The 15938-nt window shown below is 68.2% G+C and overlaps 3 protein-coding genes across 3 annotated transcripts in view; 2 read left to right on the top strand and 1 right to left on the bottom strand.

Moving 5' to 3' along the window:
- Window positions 1-2486: 2486 nt before the first annotated feature.
- TJP3 (tight junction protein 3) lies at window positions 2487-9725 on the top strand. Its single transcript, XM_026045584.1, has 19 exons — window positions 2487-2589; window positions 2676-2800; window positions 2905-3007; window positions 3544-3985; window positions 4214-4317; window positions 5308-5470; window positions 5543-5633; window positions 5935-5999; window positions 6131-6209; window positions 6306-6462; window positions 6588-6696; window positions 7113-7332; window positions 7571-7767; window positions 7927-8022; window positions 8274-8344; window positions 8459-8770; window positions 8895-9137; window positions 9303-9355; window positions 9600-9725. Exons 1-19 carry the CDS (start codon window positions 2542-2544, stop codon window positions 9697-9699), a joined length of 2778 nt encoding a protein of 925 aa, XP_025901369.1. The 5' UTR covers window positions 2487-2541; the 3' UTR covers window positions 9700-9725.
- A 976-nt stretch (window positions 9726-10701) lies between these two features.
- APBA3 (amyloid beta precursor protein binding family A member 3) lies at window positions 10702-15894 on the bottom strand. The gene is made up of 10 exons (XM_026045573.1): window positions 14863-15894; window positions 14496-14565; window positions 14040-14185; window positions 13787-13873; window positions 13050-13208; window positions 12522-12701; window positions 12083-12295; window positions 11853-11972; window positions 11049-11189; window positions 10702-10817 (listed from the first exon to the last, which is right to left on the bottom strand). Exons 1-10 carry the CDS (start codon window positions 15892-15894, stop codon window positions 10746-10748), a joined length of 2220 nt encoding a protein of 739 aa, XP_025901358.1. The 3' UTR covers window positions 10702-10745.
- MRPL54 (mitochondrial ribosomal protein L54) overlaps window positions 15893-15938 on the top strand; it is a 1686-nt gene continuing 1640 nt past the window's right edge. Inside the window, exon 1 of the mRNA XM_026045572.1 lies at window positions 15893-15914. Within this exon, the coding sequence (XP_025901357.1) occupies window positions 15893-15914 (22 nt within the window). The remainder of the gene's footprint in view (window positions 15915-15938) is intronic.

Below are 15938 nucleotides of genomic sequence, written 5' to 3'. Positions count from 1 at the left end.
ATGGCTGCCGCCCCGGCCTGGAGGCTGCTCCGCGGCCGGTTCAGGAGGACCTGGCGCCCACACAGCCAGGCCCGGCGCGCCGCCGGCCTCCCGTGGTGCCGGTACCGGCCGCGCGCGGAGCCGGCTCCGAGCAGGAGCCGCCGCGTGGAGCCCATCCCGCGCGGGAAGCGGCCCCGGGAAAAGGGGAACGGCCGGGGGCTGGACCCGAGGTGCGAGGGCAGCGCGGGCTGGGAGCGCAGGGAGGGCCGGGACAGGGAGGGGGCCCGGGGGACAGGGCCGGGCTGGGCAGGACGCGCTGCCCTCGTGGCGCCGGTGCCCCCGGCGTGGCCCGCGGGCTGGGGGGTCCCGGCCGGGGCTGGGGGGACGGGGACGGTCGCCCGGGGCTCCCCGCGTGCCCGCGGAGCTGCCCCGGGCCTGGCGTCCTCCCGCCCGCTCCCTGCTGCAGGCAGCGCCCGGCCCGCAAAGGGTTACGCAAAGCGCCCTGGAGTGACACCGCTGCCACCGGCCCTGGCGCTCCGCTCCTTCCTGGTGCGCTCCCGGCCCGGCTCGCCCGCGACTCGGTGAGTGACCGCCCCGCGCTCCCTTCGGGAGCAGGGACAGGGACCCTGCCCGGATTCCCCGAGGGAACCGGCCACGGTTCCTCCCTGCCGCCCAGTGTCTGCAGGGATGGGGTGGCCCAGGGACCCTCCTGTCCCCACTGGGGGGCTGTGAAGGACCGTGAGGCAGAGCCCCCCGGGCTGCTCCTGGCCCCCCAGCAGGGCAGGGCCCACTTGGGGTGACCTGGAGCAAACGGTGTGGCTGCCGGCCCCGCRCTGACCCTGGGGACCCGGGGCTGCCCAGGCGCCCGGCGCGGCAGGACGGGCCTCTGACCGGGCACGGCTGCGCCCGGATGGCTCCCACCTTCCCGCTGCCCTCGTCGGCACGCGGGGCCGGGGAGGCCGCGGTGGGTCTGGGGGGTGCAGCGGGATGGAGATGCTGGGGGGTCTCCGAGGAAGGGGGGCTGCACCTGGCGCGGTGGGACCCACACGGGGCACGAGCTGCCCAGCCTGGGGCGCGGGGACGGTGCCATGGGGCCGCTCACACCGCCGCCGAGCCCCGCTGGCCGCCCTGCCCCGTGAGGCAGCCCCGGAGGCGCCGGGCCCGGCGAGAGGGGCGGCCCCGGAGCTGCCTCCCGGCGGAATCCGGCCGAGCCGGCTCCTCCGGCTGCCGGCCTCGCCGGCGCCCTGGCCGCGCGCGGGGCGGCGGGAGCAGCGGGATGTTACGGGGGCAGCGGGAGCCGCGCGGGGCTCCGGGCCCGGCACGGGGGCTGAGCCGTCACCCTGGGGAGCATCGGGGGCTGCGCGGGGGGGGGGTCTGCCTGGCCGGGGGTGCCCCCAGGAGCCCCGAGTGGCGCCCGGCGCTGCCTGCTGTGCCCCGAACCCGACCCACCTCCACGAGGGCTCCCGAGCTCCCTGGCCCAGGCCAAAACCCGCTCCCGGAGCCCGGCTCCCTTCCCGGGAGCAGCGGGGCAGGCTCCGCATGAGCCAGGCTGCTTCCCAAATGGAACGGGCRCCTGGGAGCTTGCACCGCCTGGGGGCCCCGGGGCAGGGCAGGTGCCACGGGAGGTGGGGCCRGCCCGGGGGCGGGACGCCAGGTAGGGCCACCGCCGTCCCCGGGGAGGAAGGGAGGAAGCCCCGGGGCTGGCGCCGGACAAAGCGGCGGCCGCCCGGGCCCGTCCCCGCGTCCCCGCGCGACATGGCCGTGCGCTTCCAGGTGCGTCGCCACCCRCAGCCCCATGGACCCCTCGGGGCTTCGCTGCGTGCCGGGCTGCCCGCCCCGTGCGGCGGCGGCTGCAGGGTCCCGGGGACGCGGGAACCGCAGGACAAAGGGCCCTGGCGCACGGAGCCCGCACGGCCAGGCCAAAGGCCCCCCCTGTCCCCTCTGTGGCCGGTGTCATGGGGCGCCTGGGTCCCCCTGCACTTGCTTGGGTGGCTCGTGCTGGGTCTCAGGCTCACGCTGGAGCCCCTTTGCTTGGGGGTCATTGCAGCTTTGGGGGTCATTGCGCGCCGTGGTCGCTGTGGGTGGTGAGCGATGGTTGTGCCACCCAGTGCCGTCCTGCCCGTCCCGTCACCTCCCTGCAAGGGGAGGACCCGGAGGCGCCGCTGGCAGCGTGCAGAGCCTGCAGCCCGGCCCCTTTCCACGGCGCCTTCGTGGCTGTGCCGGGGTTCCCGCGACACATGCACGGATAAAACAGGACCCTGTCCGTGTCCCTGCTGCTTCGCCCTGTCCCGGGCTCTGTGGGATGCACGGAGCCCCTTCCCACTGCGGGGCCTCGGCGCGGCCGCCCGCGCGCGTTGAGCTCCTCCGTGCCCAGACAACCCTTGTGATAGAGGCCATAGAGCAGCAGCCGCCCTCGTCCCGCCCCGCGCGGGCTCCGCCGCGGCGCTCACGCGGGCGAGGTCTGTGCCCGAGGGCGGCCGTGGGCAGGGGATCTGCTGGGGACCCCTCATCCCGCCTCGCGTTTCCCCCCACCTGCCTCGATTGCCCCCGCAGGTTGCAGCCATGGAGGAGATGACGATCTGGGAGCAGCACACGGTGACGCTGAGCAAGGTGAGCGYGGCGGCGGGGCGGCCGCACGGCGCCGGCGCTCTCCCCAGATCCCGCTGCCCTCACACGTCTCTGCCCGCCCGCGCCAGGACCCCCAGCGGGGCTTCGGCTTCGCTGTCTCCGGAGGCCGGGACCGTCCCAGCAAGACGACGGGGGACACGGCCGTGTTCGTTTCGGATGTGGTGGCAGGGGGACCGGCGGCCGGGCGGCTCCAGTGAGTGCGCGGGGCCGCGGGGAGAGCTCCCCRCAACGGGGTGCAGCCAGGACAGCAAACCGCTCCCGTTGCGCCCCACGGTACAGTCGCGCTTTCCCTCGCAGGTTGAAAGACCACATCGTGATGGTGAACGGCCTTTCCATGGAGAACGTCRCCTCCTCTTTCGCTATCCAGACACTTAAGACCTGCGGCAAAGTCGCCAACATCGTGAGTGTGGCCGTGGCGGGACCGGGCATCGCTCGGGGCATCGCCTGCTCGCCCCCAYTCCGGCATGTCCGCGCTCGTCCCCYGTGTCCCAGGACATCTCGGGGGGCCTGACTGAGCAGCTCCACCGCTGGGCCGCGTTGGGCTGATGGGCGCTGTGGTTATTGGAGGAACAGCCCCCAGGCGGGGGGTTTTGCACCTGCAGAGAGGAGAATCTTGCAGGGCGGGAAGCCCCCTCCCCGCTCTGGCCGTGGCCCCTCGCCCTTGGAGCACGGCGGGGTCCGCGGCCGCGCCCATGGACAGGGGCTACGTGAGCCCAGGGCTGGACCCCTCCTGGGCTGCTTTGCGCATCCCTGTGCCCACCTTTGGCCCTGATTCCCATCGTGGGCATGGAAGACGCTGCAGAAGTGTCTACCGGTGCAGGCAGCTTTGCTCACCCTGCTCCCTTCCCACCCTGCTCCCTTCCCACCCTGCTCCCTTCCCACCCTGCTCCCTTCCCATCCTGCTCCCTTCCCACCCTGCTCCCTTCCCACCCGCAGACACTCAAGAGGCCCAGGAAGGTTCAGCTGCCCGTGAGCAGGAGCAGCGAGGCCCCGCAGGGCAGCTCGGACGAGGAGCACGACGAGGACCACGGCGCCGGGGTGGCCCCGCGCGCCTCCCGGGATGACCTGCGCCACAGCCAGGGCTATGACGGGGACTCCTCCAGCGAGAGGAGCTCCGGGAACCACCGGCACGACCGGCGCCCCCAGAAAGCCACGTCGCGGAGCCGGCAGCGAGGCCAGGACGGCAGCCATTGGAGGCAGAGCCCGGACAGCGGCTCCGAGCGTGGGGGCTCCCGCCGGCACCGCTCCACGAATGGCATCGGCCACGACGGGGACACCAACGGGCTGGCCCTGGTGTCCGGCTTCAAGCGGCTGCCGCACCGGGARGTGCTCACGAAGCCCGTCACGTCGGTGCTGGTGAAGCGGAGGCAGAGCGAGGGTAGGGCCTTCCCTTTGCCCCTGTCACCCGCGTCGTGGCCCCTGTGTCCCCGGGGAKGGGGTGGTGGCTGCAGAGAGGGGACAGTGCAGGGTGCCGCGTGCACTGAGCCCGCCAGGCCTCAGCCCAGAGCTCAGCTCTGGGGCCGCCTACGCCTCGGCAGGCGCTGCCGTGGGGCTGGTGGCCAGAGGCGCGTCCGCCCAGCTCCGTCACCGTCTCTCTCTGCCGCAGAGTACGGCCTGAAGCTGGGCAGCCAGCTCTTCATCAAGCGCATCGCCGAGAACGGGCTGGCGGCCGAGCGGGGCTGCCTGCGCGAGGGAGAYCTCATCCTGAAGGTACCGGCGCGCGCGGGGCATCCGCCTCCCKGCCCAGCTGCCCCCGCTGGCATCGCCCCGGAGCCGCCGGGCAGAGCAGCGAGCGCTCACGGAGGGAAGAGCCAAAGGGCTGTTTGCCTCAGCTGGGCTGCCAGCTTGCCTGGAGAAACCCCCATCTGGTGCCCGCGTCCTGCCCTCTCCCACCAGTGCCGCAGGGCCCAGCCACCATCCACGGCCGCGCGGGGACCCTTGGGGACCGGCTCCCCGCACAGCCCAGGCCGGCTGGTTAAGGCAGCCCGTGGCGCTCGCCTGGGGCTGCTGCTCGTCCCGCTGCCCCTGCCCCGCGGGCCCCCAGCACATGGGGTCTCCTTGCGGCGAGCGAGTGTCCCCCCGGGGCAGCAGCTGACGAGAGCAGCTCAGATGTTCAGGRTATGTCAGGCCTGTGATGAGCTGAAAGGTATTTGGGGAGGGTAAAACAGAGGCTGCAGATATTTAGCTTGCATGGACGGGCCCGGCGGCCCCATGGCCATGTGGGAACGGGACCAAACGGGTTCAGGGGCCATCGGGGGTTCACTGTGGCCCAGCCCAGCCGGCAGAACCTTGCGGCAGCCTGGGGAGACCAGGACCCCACCGCACACATGGGCCTGCTTCTCACTGGCACTAGTTCAGTGCATTGGGAAAACAGCGCTGAGCAAAGGTTAAAGTAAAACTGAGCTTAAAATAGCATCTGAGCAGGGCCCTGCGGCTGCTGTCCCCGCGTGGTGCCATCTGGATTCAGTGGCCTTGCTCACTTGGTTTCTGTTTGCGCACGGATGAGGCCTCGCGGGGACGCGGCCGGGAATGGGGACGCAGATCCCACACGCAGAGCAGGGGGAGCGGGAGGCAGGAGGCAGAGACGGGACCTGCGAGGTTGTGGTTGGCGGTCTCCCCGCAGTAGTTCCCGGATGAGCAGAGTTATTCCCCAAGGACAGTTTCCCCATGACCCCCCGTGTCCCCCACTTCCCTCCGCAGATCAACGGGGTGGCCAGTGAGAACATGTCCCTGGCTGATACCCAGCAACTCATTGAGCGCACGGAGGGGATCCTAACCCTGCTTGTCCTCCGGGACGACCGGCAGTTCCTGGTCAACATTCCCGACCTGGCAGACACCCACAGCAGCAGCTCCCACATGGATGGTAAGAGCACACGGTGCTGAGGCCTGGAGGCCAACACACGGCACAGAGGACTAACGTGTCTCGTCACCGCAGACATCTCTGACATCGGCTCTGAACTGTCCCATCCACCATCCCCTGTGAGCTCCCCACCACCTGCAGCTGCCGCCAGGATGAATTCACCGCGGTAAGTTGCTCTGTGTCCTGCCCCTCTCCTTCCCCATGCACTTAGCTTGTCCCTATCCATCACCAATCCCCTCGTGTTTCCCGCCAGCCTGGAGGGAACGCTTCCCCAGGGTTCTCCACGCTGCTGGTGGCCGGAGCTGGCTAAATCTGGAAGTGGGACTGCTTTTTGGTGCCCAGCAGTAGCTGGAGCTGCTGGAGCACCACCTTGCCCTGCTGTTCCCTCTCTTGGTGCTGCAGGCGCAGCCTGTCCGTGCTGAGCCACTGCCTGTGGTCTAACTAACGCTGTCCTGACTTTGTTCCAGAGAAAGGCGATGGACAAAAAGGGATCCTGTGGCTGACACGAACGCGGATGATGCTCCAGACCCTCGTAAGGGAGCTCTGATGGAGCTGCGTGGAGCTGAGGGTCCCCTCTCTCCAGATACACCCAGCAGGGCTGTGTGGGTCTCTGCCCGGTGAGTGGCACAGCCACCTCCTGAGACCAACCCCGTCTCACCACAGACTTGCTGGACGCTGTGGAGGAGGACGGTCCCCAGGGCCACTACGCCAGCCCCGCCGCCCGAGCTGCCAGCGGGGAAGGGTAACGTCCCCGCAAGGGGTGCTGGGGACAGGCTGGGCTCGCGGAGCTGTGGTCACCGTCTCGCTGCTGGGCTGAGCACGGCCTTCCCGCTCGCAGGTACAGCCCCGACACCAGGCTCGTGAGCTTCGTGAAGGCCAAGAGCATCGGGCTGCGGCTGGCTGGTGGCAACGACGTGGGCATCTTTGTGTCGGGCGTGCAGGAGGGCAGCCCCGCGGACAGCCAGGGCGTCCAGGAAGGGGACCAGATCCTGCAGGTACCCGCGGCAGGGCCACGCGGCGGCAGTTCCCCGTCCTGCCCCGCTGTGAGGGGTCCCCGGGCGCTGCCGTGCTGAGGCTGCCGCCGCCCGTGCCGCTCTGTGACCGCTCTCCTTCGCGGCAGGTGAACGACACGCGTTTCCAGAACCTGACGCGCGAGGAGGCTGTGCAGTACCTCCTGAGCCTGCCCCCGGGCGAGGAGGTCACGCTGCGAACCCAGAGGAAGCAGGACAGTGAGTGACCGAGCTGTGACTCTCAGTCCATCTCTCCCAAGGAAGCATCAGACCTGCTAAATTCCCCTTCCTTGCAACACGGTGCTTCTTCCCTATACCTTCCTCTTCCTTCTCCTGAGAGGTGATGGGAGGGGACCAGACCATCCCAGGGCTGGTTATGCTTTGAGTCCTGGAGCACGGGGCTTTGTGGCACCCCCAGCTCAGCCTGGAGCCGCCCGTCTGTGCTGGGGAGGTGGGTTGGGTTCTGCTGCTTCCAGCAAGGCTGGGAGGAAGAGGAGCCTCCAGTACCCTCCTTGTGGTGAGGGCTGCTCTGGAGGCTCATGGCCAGCTCAGCTTCTACCCAAATCCTTCCAGCACCCCCAAATTCCTTCCCAACCACCTCTTTTCCTAATGGTTTCTCCCATCTTGGCCTCCAGTTTACAGGAAGATGATCTCCTCCAACGTGGGTGACTCGTTCTACATCCGGACACACTTTGACTTCGAGAAGGACACTCCATCAGGGCTCAGCTTCGTGCGCGGCGATGTCTTCCACGTGCTGGACACCATGTACCGTGGCAAGCTGGGCAGCTGGCTGGCTGTGCGCATGGGCAGGGACCTGCAGGAGCTGGACAAGGGCATCATCCCCAACCAGAGCAGGTAGGGTGGGAGCCGGGAGCAGAGGCAGCGAGCGGCTCCTCAGGGATGGGCAGGGACACATTGATGGTCCCACTAAGGTGCAGGGCAAAGGCTGGTGGCGCTGCAGCTGGAAGCTTGAGCTGGTGAAATCCCTTCTTGGTGCTCAGCGGGAGACAGGGAAGTTCTGCTGCCCTGCTCCCCGGGGAGAAATGCAGCAGGGAGAAACCCTGCCCTGGTCCTGAGCCCTCTCCCATCCCAGGGCCGAGCAGATTGCCAGCCTGGAATCCGTGCTGAAAGCCACGTCTGGTGCCAATCCCTCCGGAGCACGCGCTGAGTTTTGGAGGCTGCGGGGTCTGCGAGGAGCCAAGAAGATGCTGCAGAAGAGCCGGGAGGACCTGTCTGCCCTCACAAAGCAGGGCCGCTACCCGCCCTATGAGAGGGTGGTCATGAAGGAAGGTGGGTGCTGCTCGAGGCACCAGCACCTCTGTCCTCGTCTTCCCGTGCTGTGAGCGACCTCAGTCCCACGGGCACCTCGGGGTGGAGGCTCGGCCGTCTGCGGGGTGCCAGCTCTGCCCTGGCCCCCGGCCTCCCCCAGGCAGTCTCTTCTCTCCACAGCCAGTTTCAAGCGGCCCGTGGTGATTCTGGGCCCCATCACAGACATTGCCATGCAGAAGCTGAKCACGGAGTCCCCGCAGCTATTTGAGATTGCTCGTAAGTGCCCCCCGCCATGGGGCGACGCCTCCCCAGAGGCTGCAACCCCCATGTCCAGGCCTGCAGGTGCCTCTTGACCCAGTGCCCTGTCCCAGTCTTTCCTCAGCATCTCCCCAGAACCCTCCTCCTTGTTCTCCCTCTCCCTTCTCCTGCTGCATATCCTTGGGCCTGGGCACGGCCACATCCACCCCAGGGCCATCGGGATGTCACATCTGCTGCAGCCCCCCATTCCCCATCTCCTTACCCCACAGCGAGCGTGCCCCGCAACGGGGCATCGTCCAAGGTCATCAAGCTGGACTCGGTGCGGCTGATTGCGGAAAAGGTGAGAGCCTGGGGGCCCCTCGCTGTGTTGGGGAGCCCCACGGGCCTTGGGGGGTCCCCTGGGGATCCGCTGCCTCTGTCCCTGCTCACGGTGGGGCTGCTGCTCTGCCCTCAGGACAAGCACGCGCTGCTGGACATCACGCCGTCGGCCGTGGAGCGCCTCAATTACGTGCAGTATTACCCCGTGGTGGTGTTCTGCGAGCCCGAGAGYCGCCAGGGCATCAAGGCCATGCGCCAGTGGCTGGCGCCCGACTCCAAGAAGAGCTCGCGGCGCCTCTACGCGCAGGCCAGCAGGATGAGGAAGCACTGCAGCCACCTCTTCACCGCCACCATCGCCCTCCRCGGCAGCGGCAACGCCTGGTACCAGGAGCTCAAGGACATCATCAAGACGCAGCAGAACCAGCCCATATGGACGGCGGAGGAGCAGGTATGTGGACGTGGGGACGCTGGGGCCAGGCTCAGCCTTGCAGTTGCAGGCTGGGGAGCCTGGGGGGCAGCTCTGTCCCCGCGGTGCCCAAGGGTCCCCCCTTCTGCTTGTCCCCCCACTGCAGGTGGACGTGGGGGCGGAGGAGAGCCTGGACATGCTGAACGCGGCGAGTGCAGCCACCTCCGGCTACCTGACCTGCGACAGCCGCCCCACCAGCGACTAYGACGACACGGACGGCGAGACAGGGCCCTACACTGATGGCGAGGCAGAGGATGACTACGACCAGCCAGCGCTAGCCCGCTCCTCCGAGCCAGCAGAGCCCTTCCAAGGAAACATCCTGATGGAGGAGGCGCATCTCCCTGCACCGGTACGAGGTGCYGGGGAGGGACAGAGGTGGCCCTGAGCTCTGCTATGGAGGCAGTCTCTATCCCGCAGGGCACAGACGGGAGCAGGGCCATCCTTGCCCAGCGCTGATGCCTCTCCAGCGCTCAGCTCCACCACCTCTAACCCCAGTCTCTCCTCTCTTCAGCAGCTGATGGAGCAGCAGCCACAGGGTATACGGAGACAGCACTAYGACAGCATCAGGTACGCTGTGTGCCAGGGGCGCCTGGGGAGTTAATGTTGTGCCCTCCTGCCCCTGCAGCATCCCTGGTGGCACCTGGGAAGCAGGCACTGCTGGGCCTGGCACCGTCCTGCCCCAAAGTGTGCACCTGGGGCCGGGGAGCTGTTGGGTCCTGCTCTGCCTGGCCCGGCCTGCGCTGCGGAGCCTGGCACTGCCCCCATCCCGCTCGGGCTGCACTGGCGTCAGGGGAGTTTCTGACCCCCACAGGGAATACGAGCGTGATGCCGTCAGGAAGAGGTTCACGCGGGCCCGGGACGACTCGGACCAGGACGACGGCTACGAGTGGGGCCCAGCTACAGACGTGTAGCAGGGCAGGCCAAGCGCCTCCGTGCAACCTCCGACGGGCCCCGGGCAGCCCCGYGCCAGCCGGGGGAGCCTGTTCGAGTGACAACGCAGGTGGTGTCACCCGTCCTGCGGCAACCAGGCTGGGCCAGGCCCCGTCCTGCTGCACCGGTAACCACCAGCACCTCCAAGTGCCTCTGTCCCCTCGCAGCTCCGGCGCTGCCTCCGCTGCTGCAATAAAGGGGACGTTTCCAGCAGCACAGGCTCCTTCCTTGGGTGCTGGGTGGCAGCGGGCAGGGCGCTGGGCGCCGGGGCTGGCGGAGCAGGGGGCTGCACTCTCAGCTCTCTCCCGCTCCTCCCTGCCTCTGCCTGGCCCACAAACGCAGCCACCAGCAGCTCCCCACACTTTTATTTTTACAGGGACCAAGCACCCAGGCAAAGGGGTGGCACTGCTCCGGCCAACACGGGGCCAGGGAAACACCCGGGGAAGAGGTGGCCTTGGAGGGGAGGTGGGGGGGACTCATGTCACCCCCCAAGACCAAAGCAGCCCCCCTTCCCTTTCGCTGTGCGGCAGGCCCACCAGCTGTGGCAYGGGGGGCACTGGGCTAAGTGCAGGGCACTTAGAGGCACTGCCAGGCAGAGGTAGTTTCCCAGCTCAGTAAGACAGGTCTAGCGGGGAGGGGACGCCGAGGCCGAGGGCCCCGCTCCGCGTAAGGCTGAGGGTGAGAGGTGCCAGCTGGCCCTGGGGGTGCCCGTGTGCAGCACCGGGCCAGGATGAGCCCGGGAGCTGGACTTGAACACCGTCCCTTACCGGGAAAGGCATCACTGGTGACAGAGAAGCACAGTGGGGGCGAGGGGCGGGTAGTGTTTCCTGCACGTGCAGCTGCAAGGAGAGGCAAAGGCAGGCGGAGGAGAAGGGACACGGCCCAAACCCCGCGCGGGCATCGGGCCCACGGAGCCTCCCCCCAGTCCTGAGTTCAAGAGAAGAGGGGCAGGATTTGGGCCTGCTGGGGGACGGCCCCGCGCTGCTGCCCTGCGCCCCGCGCTCCCTCGGGGCACCCCGGCAGCGGCTCACAGGAACAGGGGCTGCTCCTGCCCCGTCAGCAGGCGGTACGTGGAGGCTGGCATCGTCTTGATGTGCACCTAGGGCAGAGGCACYAAGTCAGCCCCGCGCACCACCCGCTGCGTCAGGGGCCGGCAGCGCCGGGACGTCTCTCGCCATAAAGCAGGTTTTGCAGACAGGCTGATCCAGCCCAAATATCCCCATGCTGGCAACATGGATGCTCCAGGTGTCCCTGGATGCCGTGAGGGCAGTTGCAGGGAGCACAGGGGATGCAGGAGCCCCAGCTGCCCCCCGGCCTGGGCCCTGCTCACCTCGCTGACGGCCTCTGTGAGGATCTGGATGATCTTCTCGTGCGGCGTTGCCACCACGCTCTGCCCGTTGATCTCGATGATGCGGTGCCCCACGCGGATGCCACCTTTTTCCGCGATGCCGCCACGCATCAGGCTGCAGATCTGGAGAGCAGGGCGAGGTGTTGAGAGCCCAGCGAGCGCTCAGCCAGCGCGGGAGCCCTGGCACYCAGGCAGGCTCGTCGCAAGAGCTCTGGGCACAAGGGCACCTCTCCAGCCCAAGGGTGCTCAGCAACAGCAGGGAAGCCCCCAGCCCACACCCAGCTCCYCTTACCCCCAAGTCTAACCCTTGAGACCGCAGCGGGTCCCACACATCTTTGGAGCAAMAGGACCTTTCCTGTGGTAGAGCTGGCACCAATGGGTGCCCCATGCAGCGGCGTCTCCCGCTCCCACCCACCGCCTGCTCCACTGATCCTCAGAACCTCCTTCCCGTCTTKCCTGGGCTTGTCCTGAGGAGTCACTGTGGAGCCCAGAGCAGGGAGTGGTGYTGGGACAGTGACAAACATCACCAACGACGCCCAAACACAACAAAATCACCACCCCCAAGSCAAACAGCTAAGCAGGCCCGGGGAGATAAAGGTGACTGTGGGAGAGCTGAGGGCCCTATGCCAGGGCCCGGCGCGGTGCCAGGATGGCAGAGCGGGGAGCACCGGAGCGGCCGGCTCGGCCGCGCAGCACGAGCCAGGACCGCGTGTCCCGCTGCCACGCGGCCGCCAGAGCCCTTGGCCAACGCTGCACCGCCGCGCGCTGCCTGCGCCGCGCGCTCACCACGCCATTCTCCACGCAGAAGCCCAGCTGGTACTTGGAGTCGGGACGCCGGATAACGGCTGTAGTGACAGGGGGACAGTGCACTATGTTCAGGGTCACCTCCGTCCGGTGCTTCAGCTCCTGGGAGAGAAGAAGGACGAGCGTGAGAGCCTGGGGAGCCTTCGGGAGGCTGCAGGGGGGTGACACGGTGACGTTGCTCACAGGAGGGTGGGCTGACGGCCTGGGCTCACCCGGATGATGCCCTGGCAGGTGGCGAGGGGCAGCCCCACCAGGCTTGTCCCGTTGACGGACATGAGGCGGTCCCCGATGCTCAGCTCGCCCGACTTCTCCGCRGGACCCCCGTGCATGAGGTTGGCGATGACCACGGTGGGCACGATGGAGCCCCAGCCCGACTCCACGATGGCAATGCCCAAGATCTCCCCCTTTTGCTTCCGGATACAGACCTGGCAGGACAGGGCACAGGCACCAGCATGAGGAGCCTGGGTCTTGGCCATCTGTCCCGGCTCCCACATGGGGATCCTGTGCTCCACACCRGCCAGGACTGGGAACCTGGCTACTCAATCAGCAGCGATCGCAGTCACTCAAAGAGCCACGGTGGGAGACAGGGAGGTCCCGGCGGGCACTGCCCTGCTGCCCATGCCATCCCCACCCCTCCCAAGCTGCTCTTACATCCTTGCAGTTCTCCTGCCTGGAGAAGTGGGTGAGCTCCGCGTTGTAGTGCTCCTGGTCCTCCAGGGCACGGCTGTACTGCCGAGGGCTCAGCTCGCTCGGGTTGATGCTGTTGGCCTCCAGGAAGCGCTGGTASGCGACACCAAAGGCCTGCCCGATGGCCTGCGCGATGACCTGCGCCTGCCCAGGAGAAGGTGTTTGTGCCAACGGCTCCGGACCACGGAGCCACRGCCAAACTCAACGCAGAAGCTGCTGGCTGGATGGAAAAGTTTGGGAACTCCCAAGGCCCCCTAGCTCCCTCCCTGCTTGGCTGGGCCTCTCCACGCACAGATGTCCCTTCTCCCGTTGAGCCTCTATGTGGGCACGGTGCCTGGGAGGGCACCTTCCCCTTCCTCGCGCCCATGCCCTGGCTGCAGCGTTGGCACAGGGCAGCCCAACGCCTCCGCAGGGCACCCYGCTAGGACACTGCTATAGCAGAGGGGGACCCCAACGCCACCGCCCCTCCCAAGGGCTCAAGCGCGGCCTCACGTCAGCCGAGTGGAAGACGTGGCAGATCATCTTGTAGAGCCGCTTCTCCTCCGCCGCCTCCGCTCGCCGGGGCAGCTTCCGCCGCGCCATGAGCACCACGAGGGAGCCGATGTCGGCGATGTAGGAGATGGTCTGCAGGGAGTGATCCATCATGGCCTCCTGGCAAGGGGGACACGCACGGAACGATGTCCAACTTGAGGGGCATCACGGGCAGCCCGGGAGCCAGCCAGACACCCCGCAARCGGGAGGGTTTCTGTTCAGTCTGATTGTAATTCTGGCTGCACCAGCACACGACCCACATGTGGAGCACACTCCTGGGAGAAACCAGGTCTGTGTTAAGACACAAGCAGCTCCTTCAACTGACGGCTCATCTACATCTCTACCAAGGGACAAGAGAGCCTCTACATCCTACTGTAAAGAAGAAATTAATTCTGCAGAGACAAACCTGTAGAAATGCTAAGCTTAGCTCGCCCTGAGCTGGGCCTGGCAGCCCAGCTGTGCCTGCAAGGTCCAGCTTGAACGAAAAGCCCCACGCAGCCCCATGAGGACAGCCAAAGGACGCAGAGAACGGCTGCACGGGAGGCCTGCAGTGACACACGCGCTCCTGGCACCCTGCCCTTGCCCACGGGSCATGACCCCACCTGCGTGGGCCCCACGGGTACCAAGATGAAGTTCCCAGGCCCGCAGAGAGGTCTCAGCAGCCCCCGAGCAAGGCGGCTGCCCTTGTTCCCGCTCACCTGCGTGTCRGCCGTGAGCACCTTGATCCTCTGCGTGGAGACAAACAAGTCCACTCCCGTCATGGGCTGGGACTCCCCGTCGGGTGCCTGCGGGGAAAGGCGCCCAGGCCAAGGTTACTGCAGCTGCAGGGCTCTGGGCTCCCGCTCTGCTTCTGCTGGGAGCTGGGGCAGGTCCTCGCTGCAGCGCCAGGCCTGAACGCTGCCCAGTGCCCACAAGAGGCCAAGCTGTGACCATGGCCCCCGCCATCCRCACCTTGATCCTGTCCACGGCCTCTTGGGCCTGTGCCATGCGGACGCTTGTGGGGGGGTTTCTCTCTGACACGAGCTGCGTGGAGCCCAGATACTTTGCCCCGAAGATCACACCGTCCAGGAGATCCTCTGGGTCGCAGGGGCCTGGGACTGAAGCACCAGGTGAGATTAAGCAGTGGAAAATGCCCTCAGGGCACCCTCAGATCCCTTCCATACACCCCACAAAGGGGGAGTGGGGTTTGACCCAGCCCTTGGAGGTGGCAGCCCCTCCTGTGCCCCAWGGCAGTAGCTCCTCTGCCCCTAGAGAAGCCCCTTTTCCAGCCGGGCTGCAGAGCCGGGTGCTCCCTCCCTGATGGGGACCCTGGATACCAGCCGTGCCCCAAGACTAATGGTCRGAGCAGGAGCTGGAGGGGCCATAACTTCTATTTCTGTTTCCTATTCCTGCAGGGAAGCAACTCACCATCTTTGAAGGCTGGATAGGAGAAGCCAGATTCCTTATTCTGCAAAGCAAGAGGAGGGTGGGTGAGAGCCTGGAGGAGAGCCTGGGCATTTGGGTGGAGATGCCAAGCCCTGGCACCGCTGTGACCACACTCCAGAGCCACGCAGGGACCAGGGCCTGCTCTGTTTCCCAGAGGATACAAAGATCACATAGGAACGCGAGCGTGTCCAGCACCCTCGGAGCATCCAGACCCTGCAGCCAGTACCGGGGGTCCCCTAGCCGCCCCCTCCAGTGGCACAAGGCCCAGGGAGACCCTTGCTGCCCTGTGCCCCACGCAGAGCCTGGGGACACGTTCCAGCTGGCTGCCCCGCCACGCGCCTGCACTCACGGATGGGCTGCCGTGGGGCAGCCGCTCTGCCTCCCGTGCAGGGGCCGGGGCTGCCCCCGCGGGCTCCAGGGAGCCGTCCTGGTYGTCCTCGCAGGCAGTGCCGGCCTCGCAGGGCCCCTCTCCGCAGCAGCAGTCCCCAGGACACCCCTCGTCCGAGCTCCCCGGCCCGCCCAGCGCTTCAGGCGCATCCAGAGCAGCCGGTTCCTCCCGAGCCCACAGCATCTCCAGGCTGGTGCCGGCCAGGAGGTCGGAGCGCGCCAGGGGCGTCTCGGCAGGGGCCTCRGGCAGCACCCCGTCCCCGCGCAGGAGGCCCAGCAGGTCCTCCCGGTCGGCCTCGGCAAAGAGCAGCCCGTGAGAGGGCCGGGAGCAGGCGGAGGAGCAGGCGGGGCGGCGGGCGCAGCAGGGCCGCGGCTCCAGGCCCCTGCCYGTGGCCACGTGCAGCGGGCAGGGCCGGCACTCGCCACGGCAGGACCGGCGGCCCCGCGCGCTCCGCGCTCCCCGCTCCGAGGCGGCGCTCCCAGCTCCGGGCACGGCGAGGTGGCGCAGCCGGGCCAGCAGGCCCTGCATCTCCGACGGCTCGTCCTCCACGTGCTCCTCATCTGAGAGCTCATCCTCCACATCCAAGGGCTCATCCTCCACGTGCTCCTCATCCGAGGGCTCATCCTCCGCACGCGCCTCATCCGAGAGCTTGTCCTCCGCGTGCTCCTCATCCAGCTCCATGGCTCCCAGGCTGCGGGGCGGCCTCGTGTGCTGCGGGGGGCTCCCTGTGCGCGGCGTCCAGCCGGCCTCCTCCGCGTCTCCTCCCGCATCCCAAGGAGGCTCCGCTCGCGCGTTGCCCGCGGGGGCTGGCGGCGGCGCCGGGTCCCTCTGCTCGGTGCTGGGCAGAGGCCAGTCCCGCGCGGGGCTGCCGGGGGGTCGGTGCRGCCGTGGGACAGCGGGTCCCGCCGCGGGCCTCTCCTGCTCCGTGTCCGTGTCCATGGTGCCGTCGCTGCCGGCACCGGGGGCGGCCGGGGCGGCCTCCTGCACGTCCATGGCGCTCTCCATGGCTGGGGGCCGCGCTGCCCTGCGGGGAGAGG

The sequence above is a fragment of the Nothoprocta perdicaria genome, unplaced genomic scaffold (genome assembly GCF_003342845.1).
Source record: "Nothoprocta perdicaria isolate Ctin4 unplaced genomic scaffold, notPer1 scaffold_400, whole genome shotgun sequence".
NCBI lineage: Eukaryota > Metazoa > Chordata > Aves > Tinamiformes > Tinamidae > Nothoprocta > Nothoprocta perdicaria.
The sequence above is the reverse complement of the archived record's forward strand: the minus strand, read 5'-3'. Positions and strand labels throughout refer to the sequence as shown.